The 17,313-nt window shown below is 40.1% G+C and overlaps 1 protein-coding gene across 1 annotated transcript in view; it reads left to right on the top strand.

The window, feature by feature from the left end:
* MAN1A2 (mannosidase alpha class 1A member 2) overlaps positions 1-17,313 on the top strand; it is a 62,727-nt gene that overhangs the window by 13,551 nt on the left and 31,863 nt on the right. Inside the window, exons 2-3 of the mRNA XM_058169561.1 lie at positions 10,457-10,712; positions 11,823-11,919. Coding sequence (XP_058025544.1) covers positions 10,457-10,712; positions 11,823-11,919 — 353 coding nt within the window. The remainder of the gene's footprint in view (positions 1-10,456; positions 10,713-11,822; positions 11,920-17,313) is intronic.

Genomic DNA, 17,313 nt, shown 5'->3' with positions numbered 1-17,313 from the left:
CTTCTTTACCTCATGCAGCATTCTGCGCTGTGCTCTTGCAGTCATTTTTACAGGATGACCACACCTAGGGAGAGTAGCTACAGTGCTAAACTTTCTCCATTTGTAGACAGTCTGTCTTACCGTGGACACATGAACATCAAGGCTTTTGGAGATATTTTTGTAACCCTTTCCAGCTTCATGCAAGTCAACAATTCTTGATCGTAGGTCTTCTGAGAGCTCTTATCTGCGAGGCATGGCTCACATCAGACAGTGCTTCTTGAAACCAGTAAACCCAAAACAGGTGTGTGTTTTCAAAGGGCAGGACAGCTGTCAGGAACACATCCAATATCATCACACTGATTGGAGTCAAGGTTGGCTCACTCCTGGCTCCAATTAGCTCTGGGAGAAGTCATTAGGCTAGGGTCTCACATAATTTTTCCTCCCTGCACTGTGAATGTTTACATGTTATGTGCAATTACAGCATGGCAACATCTAATGTTTGTGTAGTATTATGTTCAGCAGACTGTGTTCTATTGGTGTGACTTAGATGACATTCAGAGCACATTTTATGACCAATTCATGCAAAACTCCACGTAATCCCAAGAGGTTCACATACTTTTTCTTGCAACTCTATTTCCTTTTGATTTAACCTTTTTTTTAACCTTTAGCTTATCTTTATAAAACTGTCTTTTTAGAAATGGAAATTTTTCACTAAAAATATAAAAGATAAAAGCTTATTCAAGTTGAGCTGAACTAATGACTACAAGAATACATAAATGCAATTTTCTTGGCAACAGTATAAATACAGTTGGCTATTACCTTTTCCAAGATAGTTTTGATTTCTCAGTCTAATATAAGGGTCTGGAATCCTCTGGGGTCAGCCATATAAGACTAAGAAATAGATACTGTATTGGTCCTAAGGTACTTTTATTAGAATAGCTATCGTTACAGAATCTTTGCAAGTCTGAATGTGCTTCACTTCCTCTTTTATTCCATGTGAATTGGATGGTGGTCATGCTGTTAAAATCATTTGAATAAACAGCATTTGGCCTAAGCCTCAAACTGAGATGGTACACAGGTCTTGATTTCATGTTTGGAAGATGTTACTGCCTGGATGGGACAAAATAGCAAGATGGAGCTTCAGAAAGCTTCCCTATGGCTCTGGTTGTATTTCTGAATGGAATTACATGTCCCCTGAAGGAACAGATCCATTAACTTGGAATTTCTCCTGGACACATAACTACTGCTGTGGCAAGTTGCAGCTCTATTTGGAACAGAAAGTTTTGGCAAAAATTATTTACCCTTATTACCTAATTGCTGCAATACTACACTGCATACTTCATCGGGCTTCCTTTGAAGACCACTCAGAAATTATAATTGGTACAAAATATTGCAATTTGTAAGAGAAAGTTGATGTAGAAATATGACCCCTGTGTTGAACATGCTTTGTTGGTTATGAGTATTTTTCATGAGTAGCTAAAAGTGCTGGGTTTAACATATAAGCTTGGATCATAGGTATTTTGCTGTCTTTATATAGAATTAACCTATCTTGTACATGCTCTCCAGTTGCTGGTCTTACATTTCTGAGACAATTAAAAAACAAATAAAATAGTTTCTATTTTATTTAAAAATCATTTAACTGAAATCAAATTAGTAAAAGTAAGGTGAAAATTGAGCATCACCAAAGACCATTTATAGAGCAAAGAATTGGCCCTGTCTGGCATTATCATATTATTGTATGGGATTTATATACTGCTTTTATTGAAGTTAACTGCCAGAGATCAGTGTAGATTGCAATGTTACACTGAATATATAAATAAACAATGGGATTTTGCAGTGAAAAATTTTCGATCTTATGTTGTTGTTAGTTGCAAAGTCATGTCCGACTCATCGCAACCCATGGACAACGTTCCTCCAGGCCTTCCTGTCCTCTATCTTCCTCTAGAGTCCATTTAAGTTCATCCCTATTGCTTCAGTGACTCCATCCAGCCATTTCATTCTCTGTCGTCCCATTCTTCTTTTGCCTTCAATCTTTCCCAGCATTAGGCTCTTCTCCAATGAGTCCTTCCTTCTCATTAGGTGGTTTCATCTTCAGGATCTGGTCTTCTAAAGAGCAGTCAGGATTAATTTTCTCTAGGACTGACTGGTTTGATCGCCTTGCAGTCCAAGGGACTCGCAGGAGTTTTCTCCAGCACCATAGTTCAAAGGCCTCAATTCTTGGGCGCTCAGCCTTCCGTATGGTCCAGCTTTCACAGCCATACATTGTAGCTGGGAAAACCATAGCCTTGACTATACGCATTTTTGTTGGCAGGGTGAGGCCTCTGCTTTTTAGTATGCTGTCTAGATTTTCCATAGTTTTCTTCCCCAGGAGCAAGCATCTTTTAATTTCTTGGCTGCAGTCCCCATCTGTGGTGATCTTGGAGCCCAGGAAAATAAAATCTGTCACTACCTCCATTTCTTCTCCATCTATTTGCCAGGAATTGAGAGGGCCAGATGCCATGATCTTAGTTTTCTTAATGTTGAGTTTTAAGCCAACTTTTGCACTTCCTTCTTCACCCGCATCAAGAGGCTCTTTAGTTCCTCTTCACTTTCTGCCATTAGAGTGGTATCATCTGCATATCTGAGGTTGTTGATATTTTTCCTGGCAATCTTAATTCCAACTTTTGATTCATCTAGCCCTGCCTTTCTCATGATGTGCTTTGCATATAAGTTAAATAGGGACACTAATATAGCTGCAACACTGTGTATATATATATATATATATGGTATTGAATTCAGAAAAATGTTGACAAAAGTGATTGCTTTGTACTAGTGAAAATGTTGCAAAAAATAAATTTAATATTACTTCAAGATGAAAAACTAAAGCTGATCAAATATTTTTAAAAATCATCTTTATAAAAAAGCTGCTTTGTGATTAATAAGCCCTTTTAACTTTGTTTAAAACTATATTTCTTAGTAATGTTAAAATTTAAACATAAGTTCTAATATTAAAAATGTTGCCTTTACCAAAAAGACAAAGTTGTTTCTCAAATGTTTAGAGTGAGATTTAATGTCAATATATTTGAAATATTTCTATTTTGTGTAGTCATTATATTTTCTAGCCACTTTGAAGGAGAAGTCACTAAATCTTCGGCTTGGTGCCTTGCTGGCATCCTCCCATCAAAGGCTTAGGGCGGAGTGGGCACGGGGAGAACAAATGGGCAATAGGTATGGGGATGGGATGGGAAAACGGGACGAGGAACGACAATTGATGAAGATCAGGGAAACACAGTACCAGTTTGTGTTAGCATTCAAGGACATGTACCCTAAGATTGGAATACGGACTACCCCAAACTTCTTGGCGTTTATCAAAACATCTAGTTGGTTGCAAATGAACTGGTCATGGTGGGAGGGCTAGGATGAGGGGAAATGTTTGTAACATTTCCGCGTAGGAAATTTAGTTCTAACCTGACCTTACTCTAGCCAGCATCCTTTAGTAAAAGAACCTATTTCACCCTAATGGAGTTGAGGGTCTTCTTTCCTAAAGGACTGGACTTGTGCAGGTCTGACATTAGGCTAGAGCTGCAGTCATGGTCAGCCTGGAGAAACACCTCTACTTTGGGGACCATGCATACAATATCAGCTCAAGGGAGCAACCAGGAGGAGGGAGAAGCCTGGGGGGAAGCATCATCGAAACCCCCTGCAGGGGATCCCTACAAATGGCTGGGAGAGGTGGAAGCCTGTAACAACCAGCTGAGGCCCTGGTGGTCTCTTAGGGTGAGAAGAAAAAGAAGAACAGGGGGTGATTTTCACCTGTGAGAGCCATGGCAGTTGCCAGAGTGAGCTGTGATTGGAGCTTGAGGAAAAAATGGCCATGGAGGAACTGGACCAAGAGGGCTGCATGCTGGAACAAGTCCTAGGGTTCCTGAGGGGAGCTTTCAGCAATGTCAAAGCATGCAAAGCCCTGACTCGAGGAACACAGCTGGCTGCCCAAATGGCACAGCCCCAGCAGGGAATGGTGCAATCGTACCCACAGCCACATGAGCATCCATTCCCACAGTACCAGCAGCCATCTCAACTCCACAGGCACCTACAGGTCTAGTAGTCCAGCCTGTACCACCAGCTGGAGTTGTGCCGGCAAGGCAGAGGGGTCACAAGACACCAACCTTCAATGTGAAGTTCAATGGAGACCCCAAGCAACTGGAATTCTTCCTGGTGCAAGTCTGGATCTACATGTAAGGACATAGTTTGGAGATAGTGACTGAGGGGGTCAAAGTGTGGTGTGTTGCTATGCCATTGGAGGGGATACTGTGGAGTGGATGGTCACTTTCCATAACGATGCCTTTGAGCTTCAAAACTTCGGTTGTTTTATGACAGCATTCTGAAAATATTTTGAAGACAATCTAGCTGACCACAAGGCTAGAGACCGGATCAAGACCATAAGCATAGCCGAATACATCCAAGAATTTTGAGACCTGGATTTCCGGCTAACCAACTAGCCACAAGACATCCTAATTGGATGTTTCCAGAATGGGCTGAACAATAACATCTACCACACCTGCATTTCCAGGGGCACCCCTCTCCATGGCTGGTACATCCTAGTGGAGGAGGTGGAAATTGACTTGGTCCTTTCCTGACATCATCCCAGCCATGGGTGGCAAAGATCCCTCCTGGAAAAGAAGCCGCCAGCCTGTGAACTGAGCCCGTTATGATGCTCCACCGGCTATTTCAAGTGCGGGAAGGAGGGGCATTGATCTGCCAAATATGAGCTATGTGCCTAGCCCAGAAGACACCTTTGAGACCCATTAAGGAGTCAGCGAAGCCTCCTCAGAGAATCCAAGAGACAGACCTGAGAGTGGAAGTAGCTGAGTTCACCCCATCTTCCAAGGATGCTGAGAGAACTCTTGACTGTTCTAACTGATGGTCTGATGAAGAACGACACTGACTCTGACAATGATCTCTTGGTAAATTGCCCAGTCATCCTAGTGACCATCTCTGTAGAATTGGTTGCTCCATCCTCAGGGTGCATGAGGAACTTAGTGGCCCCTCTGGACTCAGATTGCACCAGATGCCTAGTCAACCTTGCCCTAGTTGAAAAATTCAAGCAACTTAAAGTTGCTAGCTGTATGGCTCATAAGTGGGCAGGGGCCAGCAATGTTAATCAAGCCAATAGAGATGAGGATTGGGGCACACACAGAGACTTGGAGCTTTATTGTAGCACCCAACATGGAGAGATCCCTCGTGCTAGGTTTGGCATGGCTACTGAAGTGGAAACTCTACATGAACTGGAGGAGGAGGATATTAAAGGTTCTGTGAGTTGATCCCAAAAGGAAAAGAATCTTGTGGTCCCTATTTCTAAGCTACCTTGGGGGAAGCTGAAAAGGGAGGTGAGAACTGCAACAAAGGAGCACCCAAAGGCAATCCTCAGATTCTTAAAGAATATTGGGACATTTTTAATGAAAAGGGCTCAGACGCTCCAACCCACGGCCAACTGACTTCCATAGAGATCCTGCTAGGGACTAAGTTGCCCAACCTATATTCAATACTAGAGAATTAGGGGAACTGTGATTGTTCATAGATAAAAAAACCTGAAGCGCGGCTTCATAAACCTGCTAGACCAGTGCTGTTCAAGGAAAAGAAGAATGGGTCACTTCGTCTTTGTATGGATTATCTTGGGCTAAAAGCTGTTTGCATTGAAAACATCTATCCGTTGCCTTTGATGAAGGATATGCTAACTCACTTGACCAGGAGAAGGGTTTTTACCAAACTAGACTTGCAGGACACAAGGTTAGAAACAAGGAAGGTGATCAGTGGAAAACGGTGTTTAATTGCCCCTTAGTTTCCAATTCTGAGTCCTCCCTTCGGACTGCTATATTTATGCAGCTAATAAACAAAGTCCTATATGAGCACCTATACGAAGGGTTTTGGCTATTTGAATGATATTTTAATCTATACTGGGATTATGACAGAGCACATAAAATTGGTCAGGGCTGTGCTCAAAATGGCATAGAGCAGCTAAATTGTATGCCAAACTGTTCAAATGCAAATTCCACCAAAGTAAAATTGACTAGTTATGCTACCATATGTCCCATAAAGGAATAGAAATGGACCCTGAGAAAGTATGCACAGTCCTGGTGTGGGCTGTGCCCTGCAGTGCTGGAGTGGGATCCTCCCCAACTACAAAGCTTCCTGGCGCTCACCAACTTTTACTGCCAATTATCCCATTATTTGCCCAGATAGCCCTCCCCATTACCAACTTACTAAAAAGGAGGGGAAGCCCAAACCTAGCCAGCTGCTGAAATGAACAATGGAATGCCAAGCAGCATTTGAGAAACTCAAGCACCTGTTTGCAGCAGAACCAGTACTGAAACACCCAGATCCCAATGCCCTCTTTGTGATTCAAACAGATGCTAGAGATGTCATGGTGGGGTCAGTGGTCTTTCAGTAAAGCGAGCAGGGGGTCCTGTAGCCCTGTGCCTATACTTCCCAAAAGCTTATTGAAACCAAATGTAGGTGGGCGGCTTGGGAAAAGGAAACGTATGCAGTGCGCTGGGCACTCTTAACTTGGAAGCATTTCTTGAAAGGGGGGGAAACCCCTTTTGAGGTATTGGCTGACCACAAGATCTTTGAAGCCCTAAAGACACCCCCCCCCAAGATTGTCACCCAAACAAGTCTGTTGGGCTTAATAGTTTAACCAGTTCAATTTCACCCTGTGATATCTCCCAGAGGGGAAGAACTTCCTATCCAGACTACAACAGTTCAATATAACAGTTCAAAGCCAGAGGTAGTTAGATTGGTTATCCCATCCTGGCAACTGGCAGTTTCAGTCACATCAGAGTGCAAGCTAAACTAAAATCCCAGGTAGCATAGGGCACCCTGAAAGTAGCACTGGAGGAGGACAAATGATTCCACGCCCATAAAGATGGTTTAGCTTAGGTGGGAGCCAAATTGTATGTCCCTGAAAGACAATTACTAATGGTCTGTAGCTACTTGCCCTACCTGTGCCTCTGTGAAAAGGCCACAAGGGAACACACCAGGGCTCTTCCAACCAGTGCCAAGTCCAAAGCCCCATGGAAAGAGATTTGGACTTCATGGTAGAACTACCCAAGAGTTCGGAAAATACCGTGATTTGAGTGATAACTGATTTATTTTCTAAACAAGTACATTTTGTGCCTTATCAAAAAAAATTTCATTTGCTTGTACTTTAGCCAAGTTGTTTGTACAGCTTGTCTATAGACTGCACGAGTGCCCCAGATCTCAGATCTCAGATCATGGAGTCTACATCACTTTGCGGGTTTGGCAAGAGTTCTTAAAGCTTTTGGGGACAACTCAAGGGATGCAGTGGCTCAGTAGCTAAGACTCTGAGCTTGTCGATCGAAAGGTTGGCAGTTCAGAGGTTCAGATCCCTAGCGCTGCATAACGGGGTTGAGCTCCTGTTACTTGTCCCAGCTTCTGCCAACCTAGCAGTTCGAAAGCACATAAAAATGCAAGTAGAAAAATAGGGACTACCGTTGGTGGGAAGGTAACAGTGTTCTGTGCGCCTTTGGCGTTGAATCATGCCAGCCACATGACCATGGAGACTTCTTGGGACAGTGCTGGCTCTTCGGGTTTGAAATGGAGACGAGCACCGTCCCCTAGAGTTGGGAACGACTTGCACATATGTGTGAAGGGAACCTTTACCTTTACAAGGCCTTAGCTCCTCGCATAATCTGGGATTGAATGGAGGCGGTGAACGTATAAATGGGATCCTGGAGCCATACTTGGGTTTAACATTAATTATCAACAGGACAACTGGTTGGACATTTTTCCTTTCAGTCAGGTTGCCTACAACAGTTCTCTACACAGTAGTGCTGGATTCACCACTTTTAATGTTTCCGTATGGGAAATATAGTTCTAACTTGACTTTACTGTAGCCAGCATCCTTTAGTAAAAGAACCTATCACTTCACTCAAATAGAGTTGAGAATCTTTCTTTCCTAAGGGACTGGACTAGGACAGGTCTCACAGTTTGGGTGATAAAACAGTTATACAATCTGAAAGTTAAAAGACTATTTTATAATAAATTACACATTATATATTCAATTGTTAGAATCATTTTCTAAATGATGCATGCTAAACAACATTGTTTGTTGTATATGACACAATTAGAGTACTGATATTTTCTTACACTCCTTACACACCCAACGCATGTACTTTATATCAACATAATATGCAAGAGCTCATAATCAAAGTCACGATAAAAATTTATATTAAAGACATCATGAAGAAGCTCAGGGTCCTTTTCATTTAAAGTAGGAGTTGTTAGCATATAGTGCCTCAGCATCCACGGTGACTGAAATGGTGGTGTTATGGAGATTATTAGTAGAGTTCAGAATTCTTAGGAACTCTTTGGTGTCTCGTATGCAGCTTGGATTGCTGGTGGTATAGGGTCTAAATACAGGACCTGTGAAATTTGATAATATGTGGAAAAAATGTACCAGTGTCCTCCCACAACATGGACTTTTAGCCATCATGACCATAATCACTGATACCAACACAGCATACTTTGCCACCCAACTATATTACTTTGTACTTACCCATAACTAATTTACCATTGGTTTGCATATACTTGCAGATCTATGCTGCAGTCATGGGAATGGCTTATGCACAACTTCATAATATGTCAACATTTTCATTGGTGATTTTGAACATTTTCTCAATTTTTTTACTTGAAGCTCTTCTTTTATTTGAGATTCATTGATGACATCTGGAGCCATGGAAATGAATTCAGATATCATCAATGTTAATACAGTCGTACAGAGGAATTATTGAGTCTGTTATTTGTGCTTTCATAACTGTCTGGTACAGGACAGGTACAGACTCCAATGGATAGTTAAAGCTGCAGAAAGAACAAGTGAAACCATCTGCCTTCCATAAAAGACCTGTATATTGTGCAGGTCAGAAGGAGGGTTGAGAAGATATCTGTAGCTCTCTCACATCCTGGACATAAACTGTTTCAACTCCTTTCCTCGGAACTGTGCTATAGAGCAGAGGTGTCAAACTCAATTTCATTGAGTGCTGCATTAGGTTTGTGTTTGACCTTGGAGGGTCAGGGTGGGCATGGCCTGCTCAACGTCACTCATGTTGGGGGTGCCTGTGGTGGCCCGAGTGCTCTGCCAGTGAAAACAGGCTCTCAAGCTCTATTTTGGGCTGGGACGGCCTCCTGCAACCCTCTGCCAGTGAAAATGGAGCTTAGGAGTGCCATCTGCAGCCCTTGTGAGCTCCATTTTCAGCTACGACGACCTCCTGCAGCTCTCTGCCAGTGAAAACAGAGCTTTCCCGAGCTCTGTTTTTGCTGGTAGAGGCACTGCGGGCCAGTCCTTCGCTGTTTCCAGGATGGCTCCATGGGCCAGATCTAAGCACCCCCTGGACTGGATCCGGCCTTGAGTTTGACACCCCTGCTATAGAGCATTTTATGCCGAAACAATTAAGCACAGGGACAGTTTTTCTCATGCCATCACTCTGTTGAATATCTACATCTCTCATTGTTGCCTAATGTCTATGTATATTAACCCATGTAGTTGGGTGTAGTATTTATCCCCTTATCTTTTTACTTCCCCTTTTATCACTACAACAACTACTACTACTACTACTATTACTATTACTGATCATCACACAGTCAGCAAGATGTTCAGACTGGCATTTTTGTCTACTTATTAAGTCCTTACCAAGGACCTGGGTTAGGCAGATCTGGGTGTTTGATGGTGTTACAGATATCGTCACAGGATGGAAACTGTTCCCATTAAAGCTGCCTTTTGCAATTGACTGTGAATTTGTCAATGCCAATAGTGTTCCAGTTGTTTTGGGATTGTACCCAAGACGCCTATTACTATTGGTACTATCTTTGCTTGCCTTTGCCACAGTCATTCTATTTCTATTTGTAGGTCTTTGTATTTTGTTATCTTCTCCAGTTGTTTCTCTTCTATTCTGCTGTCTCCAGGGATTTCCACATCCACTATCCAGACCTTTTTTTAAACTGATTTATGACAAAGAGCAAAAACAACAGAAGAATGGGAAACAGATCCTACATCAAACTCATATTTTTTACTTTGCCTTCACATGTACATCAAATCACAGGCACCAAACATAAGACTAGATGCACCTTCAAGTGTTTTTCTCTAATATGATGCATGCCAGCATATAGGGTAGTTTGTACAATCTATTGCTTATTATTAAAATGAAATGACATTCTTGACTATGTAAAAAAGTTTTTAAATATTAAAAAAAATTACTGGAAACTTTTTGTTATAATTTCTTTGATGTAATTTCTTTAAATCCTTCAATACCAGTAGATTAATAGTTACGTAGCAATTTATCTTCATTTATGTTTAGGATACTTAATAGATTCTTGGATAATCAGACTAAATCCAGAATTTAATAATGTGTTTTGTTCACAACATTTTTCAAAAACAAAATTTGAATTCTTTAAAAATTAGTCTTATTATTGTTTTTATATTTAGGGAAGAAGAAGAACGTTTGAGAAATAAAATTCGTGCAGATCATGAAAAAGCACTAGAGGAAGCGAAAGAGAAACTGAAGAAGTCAAGAGAGGAGATCCAAGCAGAAATTCAGACAGAGAAAAACAACATTGTAAAAAGTTTGAAAAGCAAAAGTAGCAATCCTCTGCCACCAGTCCCCGTGCCAAATCTTGTAGGAATAAACAGTGGAGATCCAGTGGATCCAGATATACGAGAAAAAAGAGATAAAATTAAAGAGGTAATGAATTATGCCAATGGTTGTTACCTCCTTATCTTTATTGATATGAGAAGCATGGCTTTTGGAATTTTTGCTATCTAAATGCTACCAGTTTTGCACTTTAATTATTTAATTAATTAATATAGCCTCCTACTTAGTACATGACTCAGCAATGAGCATGCAACTCAGGATGTGAATGATTTTAATGAATATAATGTTTGTGTAGGGCTTTTTTGTGGGGGATGGTTTCAATTTAGTCTTGACTCCTGGTAACTGCCTGAACAGGTTCTCTGCAGTTTATTGGCAGCACTGTTTGGCAGTAGTTTATATAGATTATCTTATGTGTGTTAAATGTAATCATGACTGTACCTAAGGTAAATTTTAATAAGATAGCTACCAAACTTTTCTTATAATTGTCACAAAGAATTCTGCCCAGTTGTGCACTTTGAGATGATGCGAATTGTAATCCAGAGCTACTGAAGAATATTCTGAAGAAATGTAGGGAAAAGATCGTGAATACAGATAGTCTCAAGATACGACTGATCACTTAATGGCAGTTTGAAGTTATGACAGATGCCTCCCCCCCACTACTACTAGCTCATTTCAAAGTTATGGTTGCTGTAGCATCCCTATAATTATTTGCCCTTATGACTGACGGGAGGGATATTGCAGTCCCCATCCCCCCACCTCTTTCTCATACAACCTCTCTCCCTCCATGCCACTCCCCACTCCCTGGATCTCAGAGCAATTGGTCCTGATCCCAACACCCATTACCCATTCCACATTCTGTGAAGATCTCTGGAGCTAATGTTGCAAAAGAATAGAAGGCCACGCATCCCTAGGCCACATGGCGGTGACCTGGAAATACCATTTTCAGACTTTTAAGCTCTATTTTGGGTTTATTTTATTGAATTAATTTATTAGCTACTGCAATCACCAATAAAAACAGTTTAAAACAGATATAAACATAGGCAACAATAAGAAAATATAAAGTGAAGAGAATCAGTGGATTTCAAGGATTAATAGAAGATCTGTGCATATAGGATGGATGTGTAAAAATATTTTTTGTTAAAACATCGACAGATCATAGTGCTAACATGCTAACATTTGTATTTTTTTTGTTTTTTGTAGATGATGAAACATGCCTGGGATAATTACCGGCAGTATGGATGGGGGCATAATGAACTGAAACCTATTGCTAGAAAAGGACATTCCACAAACATATTCGGTAGGTTATTTATATTGAAAATTCTACATTACCTTCTCTTCTTTATATTATTGTATTATCAGTGATGTAGTTTACTATGTGATTGACTAGTAGAAATTAAAATACAGCTGTAGAATCTATAGAAAGGCAAAAAATGGAATAGAAATAATATTAAGAACCAGTTTGGTCTAGTGGTTAAGGCATCAGGCTAGAAAACAGGAGACGGTGAGTTCAAGTTCCACGTTAGCCATGAAAGCCAGCTGGGTGATTTTGGGTCAGTCAGTCTCCCTCAGCCCAATTCACCTCACAGGGTTGTTGTGGGGAAAATAGGAGTAGTAAAAATAATAAAGGCATGATTCAAATAAATAAAAATTAAGACTTTATGCAAGATAATATGATTAAGTATTAGTTAATACACAAGAATATTGGATTAATTGGCTTAATACAGGTAGTCCTTGATTTAGAACAGTTCATTTAGTGATGTTCAAAGTTACAATGGCACTGAAAGAAGCGACTTATGACAGTTTTTCACACTTACAACTATTGCAGCGTCTCCATGGTCATGTGATCAAAATTCAGATGCTTGGCAACTGACTCTCATTTATGATGGTTGCAATGTCCCGGGGCCATGTGATCACTTTTTGTAAGCTTCTGACAAAGCAGAGCCAGATTTGCTTAACAACCGAGTCACTAATTTAACAACTGCAGTGATTCACTTCACACCTGTGACAAGATAGGTCATAAAATGGGGCAAAATTCACTTAACAAATGTCTCACTTAGCAACAGAAATTTTGGGCTCAATTGTGATCGTAAGTTGAGGACTACCTGTAAAAAATATTAAAATGTCCTTTTATTATAAAATTTATATTAACACAGAAAATTCGTTGCTGATTTTCTATAACCATTTATATAAATGTGTGAATATGGCTTTACTTAATCAAATTCTGTTTATGATCACAGACTAAAACAAGTGGTAGCATGAGGATGAAGATGTTAACACTAGATGAATTACAATGATGAAGTAAATCTTATTTACTTTTAAACCGTCTACAGCTTAACTAATTCCTCATGAGTTGTGTATGCAATAATGCAAATTTAGCTACAGTATTATTTTAGAATCTTTATTCAGGAAGAGATACTGAATATAAAATTAATCAGAATCAGAACATCTTAGGTAGCAGTTTTAATAGAGTGGTTTTTTTTAATGACATCTCTATAACTTATTAAACTCATTAAAAGAAATTTTAGAAATAAGGCTGACCCAAGATAAAAGCAGAACTACAACCGAGAACTTAAATATTTCTTTCTACCGATAAGTTTAAATGCTAGAACAAAAGTAGCAACCTGACTGCTATAGTTGGAAATACATCTGCAAAAAGATAGTTTGCTTTGTGTCTTGATTTACTCATTATATAGGTGATTTGGTTTGTGTGATCTCTTATGTCCTTCTAGAAAAGCCTAGAAGATTGGGAGAGGTAGAATCATTTTTAAAACTATAACAAAACTTTTTTTCTACAATTTATCACAAAATGCCTGAAAAAAAGAGAGTTTCCAGAACTACCTTGCTTACAAGAGTAATAGAAAGAACAGAAATGTTATCCCCAGCAAGTTGACTCAGTGATATTTATCAGGGAATGGTACACTTTGCAACTTAATTTCTGTGAACTATTTATCTTGGCATAGCTGGTAGAATCATCAGACAACTCTCCATAGTCAGCCCTATCTTAATTTTCAGGATTCCACTTTCTTCACTTGAGTGGATTAGGTTTCCACTCAAGTGAAGAAGAAAAAATCTTCAAAGAACTGTGGTGTTTTTTTAGCACTTTGGTGGCTGAGATGAAAAGATGAACTTTGATTAGAATCTGCACATAATTACTTATTCTCAGCCACCAATCTAGATCAGTGGTAGTTAACCTGGTCACTACCGCCCACTAGTGGGCGTTCCAGCTTTCATGGTGGGCGGTAGGTATAAAAAAGTTGACTACCCTTGATCTAGATAATTGCAACTTAGTGTGGAGCCACTCTTGAAGAATATTTGGAAAGTGTTGCTACTGTGATTCCCCAAAAATAAGACCCACCCAAAAAATAAGCCCTAGCCTAATTTTTCGGGGTGGGCCTAAAATAAGCCGTACCACAAAAATAAGCCTAATAAAATAAGCGATAGGTGTGGCCAGCACAAGAGGCGGCAAGAGTGGAGGAGGAAGAGAAAGGATGTGCTGCACAGCTGCCTGGCTCATGGGAGGCTCATGGGAGCTTGCGCAGAGGCACCAGGAGCAGGCGGAGGAAGAGGCATGCGGGGAGGCCAGCAATTCCAATGTGCGGGTGCCTTTTTAGGCACAGCTACAGGCAAGCCAAGGGATGGAGTGGGCAGTGCATTGAGATCACCTCCTCCCCACCTGTGCTTCTGGCTTCGCTGCACACTTTTCGTTCAGAGGGAGATTGGAAGCTTCATCTGCTTGCAAATGGGGCATTTTGAAATGGAGCTAATCGCTCCGTTTCAAAGAGATCCATTTGCAAGTAGACGAAACTTCCAGTCTCTGTCATTCCTCTGTCCAGGTGTGTCTGCCCTGGGAAGCCCTGTAAGCCATTGTGGCCGTGGACAAGCAGATGGTAGGAGGGAGTGGGCAGCTGGCCGCAAAATGAGACATCCTCCGAAAATAAGACAGTTTTTTGGTAAAAAAAATAAAAAATAAGATCCAGTCTTATTTTCAAGGGAAACATAGTAGTACCTAAATGTAGTACTTGGATTGAGTTTCGATGCAGGCAGATTTTGTGAATTTGATAGCTTTGTGAACTACTCATGGCTTTGAGTTTGTTTTTAAGCCCGGTTCATATGTGTTTAAATAAACTAACTAGTTAAAGGTCAAGATACATGAAACTTGTTATCACTTTAAATCTGCTTTAGAAGACTTGAATGCTAAAAGGTTAAATAGATGGAGATACATAGCAAAATTTTATCTATGCTAGCATCTTGGCTTTGGAATCCCTTTTCTAAAGAAATAAGATTTAACTCATCTTTGCTATTTTTTAGATTGGCAATAAAATCTGTTCTACATATGTTGAATTTTGAATGGCTTTGCCCTTGATGCTTTAAAGTTTATTTGTTCTGGTTAATTTTAAATTGTTTTATGAGTTTGTTCATTGTTTTCAGCTGTTTTGAGTGAAGAGATAATTTATAAACAGTGAAACAAGCTGTGAAACTGATTAATAATTAAAAAATATAAAAAATTATTTTCTCAGATGACTGATGTAAAGGCAGGAATTTTAACTTGTGGCACCGTAAAGCTAGGCTATGCCAAAGGGATTATAGGATTAAACAACTATTTGGGTTAAAGTCTGAATCATTATGAAGTGCCACCAAAGTTGCCAAGAGAAAGGAGAGTACAAGTTCTCCATTTATAAGCATATGCCAATAGTATGAGATTTTGTAACACGTTGGCACTGTGTATAGTTTTATAAGTACCGTATTTTTCAGTGTATAAGACACACTTCCCCCACTCCCAAAAAGTGGGTGGAAATGTCTGTGCGTCTTATACAGCGAATGTTGCTGAAGCCCCGCCCACTCCCACCATTCAGCCTCTGCCTTACAGCAAACAGCTTGGTCAGCTTCAGCACAGCCTGATTTAGCACAAGCAGCTGATTGGTGGTTGGATCGGCCTCCCAGAATACCGCCTATCATTTGTTCCTGGCTTCAGGGATCGCCACCGCCGATCACAGCCATTGCCACCTGTCGCTGCTGCTGCTGCTGCCTATCACCACCTCTGCACACCCCATTTTCAGCCTCCACATGCCCTATTTTCAGGCTCCACATGTCCTGCATTTGGCCCGTTCCAGGCATGGGTATAGGCGACGGCAGCAGTGATACGGGCTGCCTGGAATAGGCCAAAAATGGGAGGTCTGGAGGCCGAAAACAGGATGCGCGGAGGCTAAAAATGGGGTGTGTGGAAGTGTAGCCTGGAACAGCTGATAGGCAGTATTCCACGAGGCTGATCCAACTGCCAGTCAGCTGCTTGTGCTAAATCAGGCTGTGCTGAAGCTGACCAGGCTGTTTGCTGTAAGGAGGTAAATTGCTGGGAGGCAGAGGCAGATTTCCCCATCCCCCCGCTTGTTTTCCTCCCGAAAATCTAGGTGCGTCTTATACTTTGAAGTGTCTTATGGTCTGAAAAATACAGTATTTCTGCAGCAATGTGGCTTGAGCAAAATAAATTCTTTGATAACATTTTTTGTTTTCAGTTTTCATTAAAAATACCCAAATAGTGTTCTACAAATGACTGATTGACAGAATTAAATTTAGAATAAAGAGAAAGAGTACTGCATATATTTCCAAACAAGTACAAATATGCAGTATATTCGAGAACAAGATGAGAGCTCTTCATTATGTTGAAAAGTTTTTAAAAAAATTTTTTTAGGAAAGGTACAGAGGCACTGCATATTACAATTAGCATGTAGACTGGTGATTCCTCATCACTATTCTAGCTTATGTATGGTACAAAAACTTTTCTGCTTTATTTTTCATTGAGTAATTCTTATACTAGTTTCCATTTAATTCCACAAAATGTATTCTTTCATAAAATAACTAGTAGTGTATTGAATTACACTGTAGTTAAAATATAGGGAAGTTTAAAGGCTGTAATTAAATCTTGTCAGATGACTGACAGCCTTTGAGTAACTAAATTTAACAATGTTCATGTCCTTTCCCCTCTGTTAATACTAACAGTAACTTAGCATGTTTCAATGTCAAATTGACACATATTCTGCCATCTGTATTTACCGATGGGGTAAAACTTGACAAAACGCATAATATTATATGTGGAAATAGAATTAATAGGAGTCTTTTAGCTGAAAATAAGAGACAACGTGAATCTCTTTGTGTAGTTCCTGTTCATGTAGGGTATAGAGATCACAACATCATGAATAGAGAACAGATTTTGCAGTAGTATCCTACTGAAAGTTCAGATGCACATGCAACCTTGATTTGACTTTCAGAGACAAGGCAAAAATGATTAAATATATAACTGGATAATATTATTAGCTACAATCAATTTTAAATTTAAACGTAAGTTAAATGGAGTTTACATTTTGTCTTGGAGTTTGGCCCTGGTACGTCACTTAGAAGCCAAGTGTAATTGTTGTTTCTGGGAAAGAAGTCATGCATTCCTAAACATTGTTTTTATTCCTGATAACTCCAAATAATAAAAGCCAAGCCTGTTATTATCCCATCTATCTGTGTAGCTGGGCCCTTTAGCCATAGATTTCTCTCAAGCTCTGTTTCTTGGTCATGTTAGTGACACTGGTAGTGGCTTCAATAGATGTGTAGTGATTCAGAATTACAGATTTTCACAATAAAAATGACAGTGTAGTGATTTCTGCCCCAAAGGAAGTTTAATGGACTTGCATTTGATCAATCTGAATCA

Source organism: Ahaetulla prasina, chromosome 2 (assembly GCF_028640845.1).
Source record: "Ahaetulla prasina isolate Xishuangbanna chromosome 2, ASM2864084v1, whole genome shotgun sequence".
Lineage (NCBI taxonomy): Eukaryota > Metazoa > Chordata > Lepidosauria > Squamata > Colubridae > Ahaetulla > Ahaetulla prasina.
Note: the sequence above shows the minus strand (reverse complement) of the source record. Positions and strands in the feature narration are given on the sequence as shown.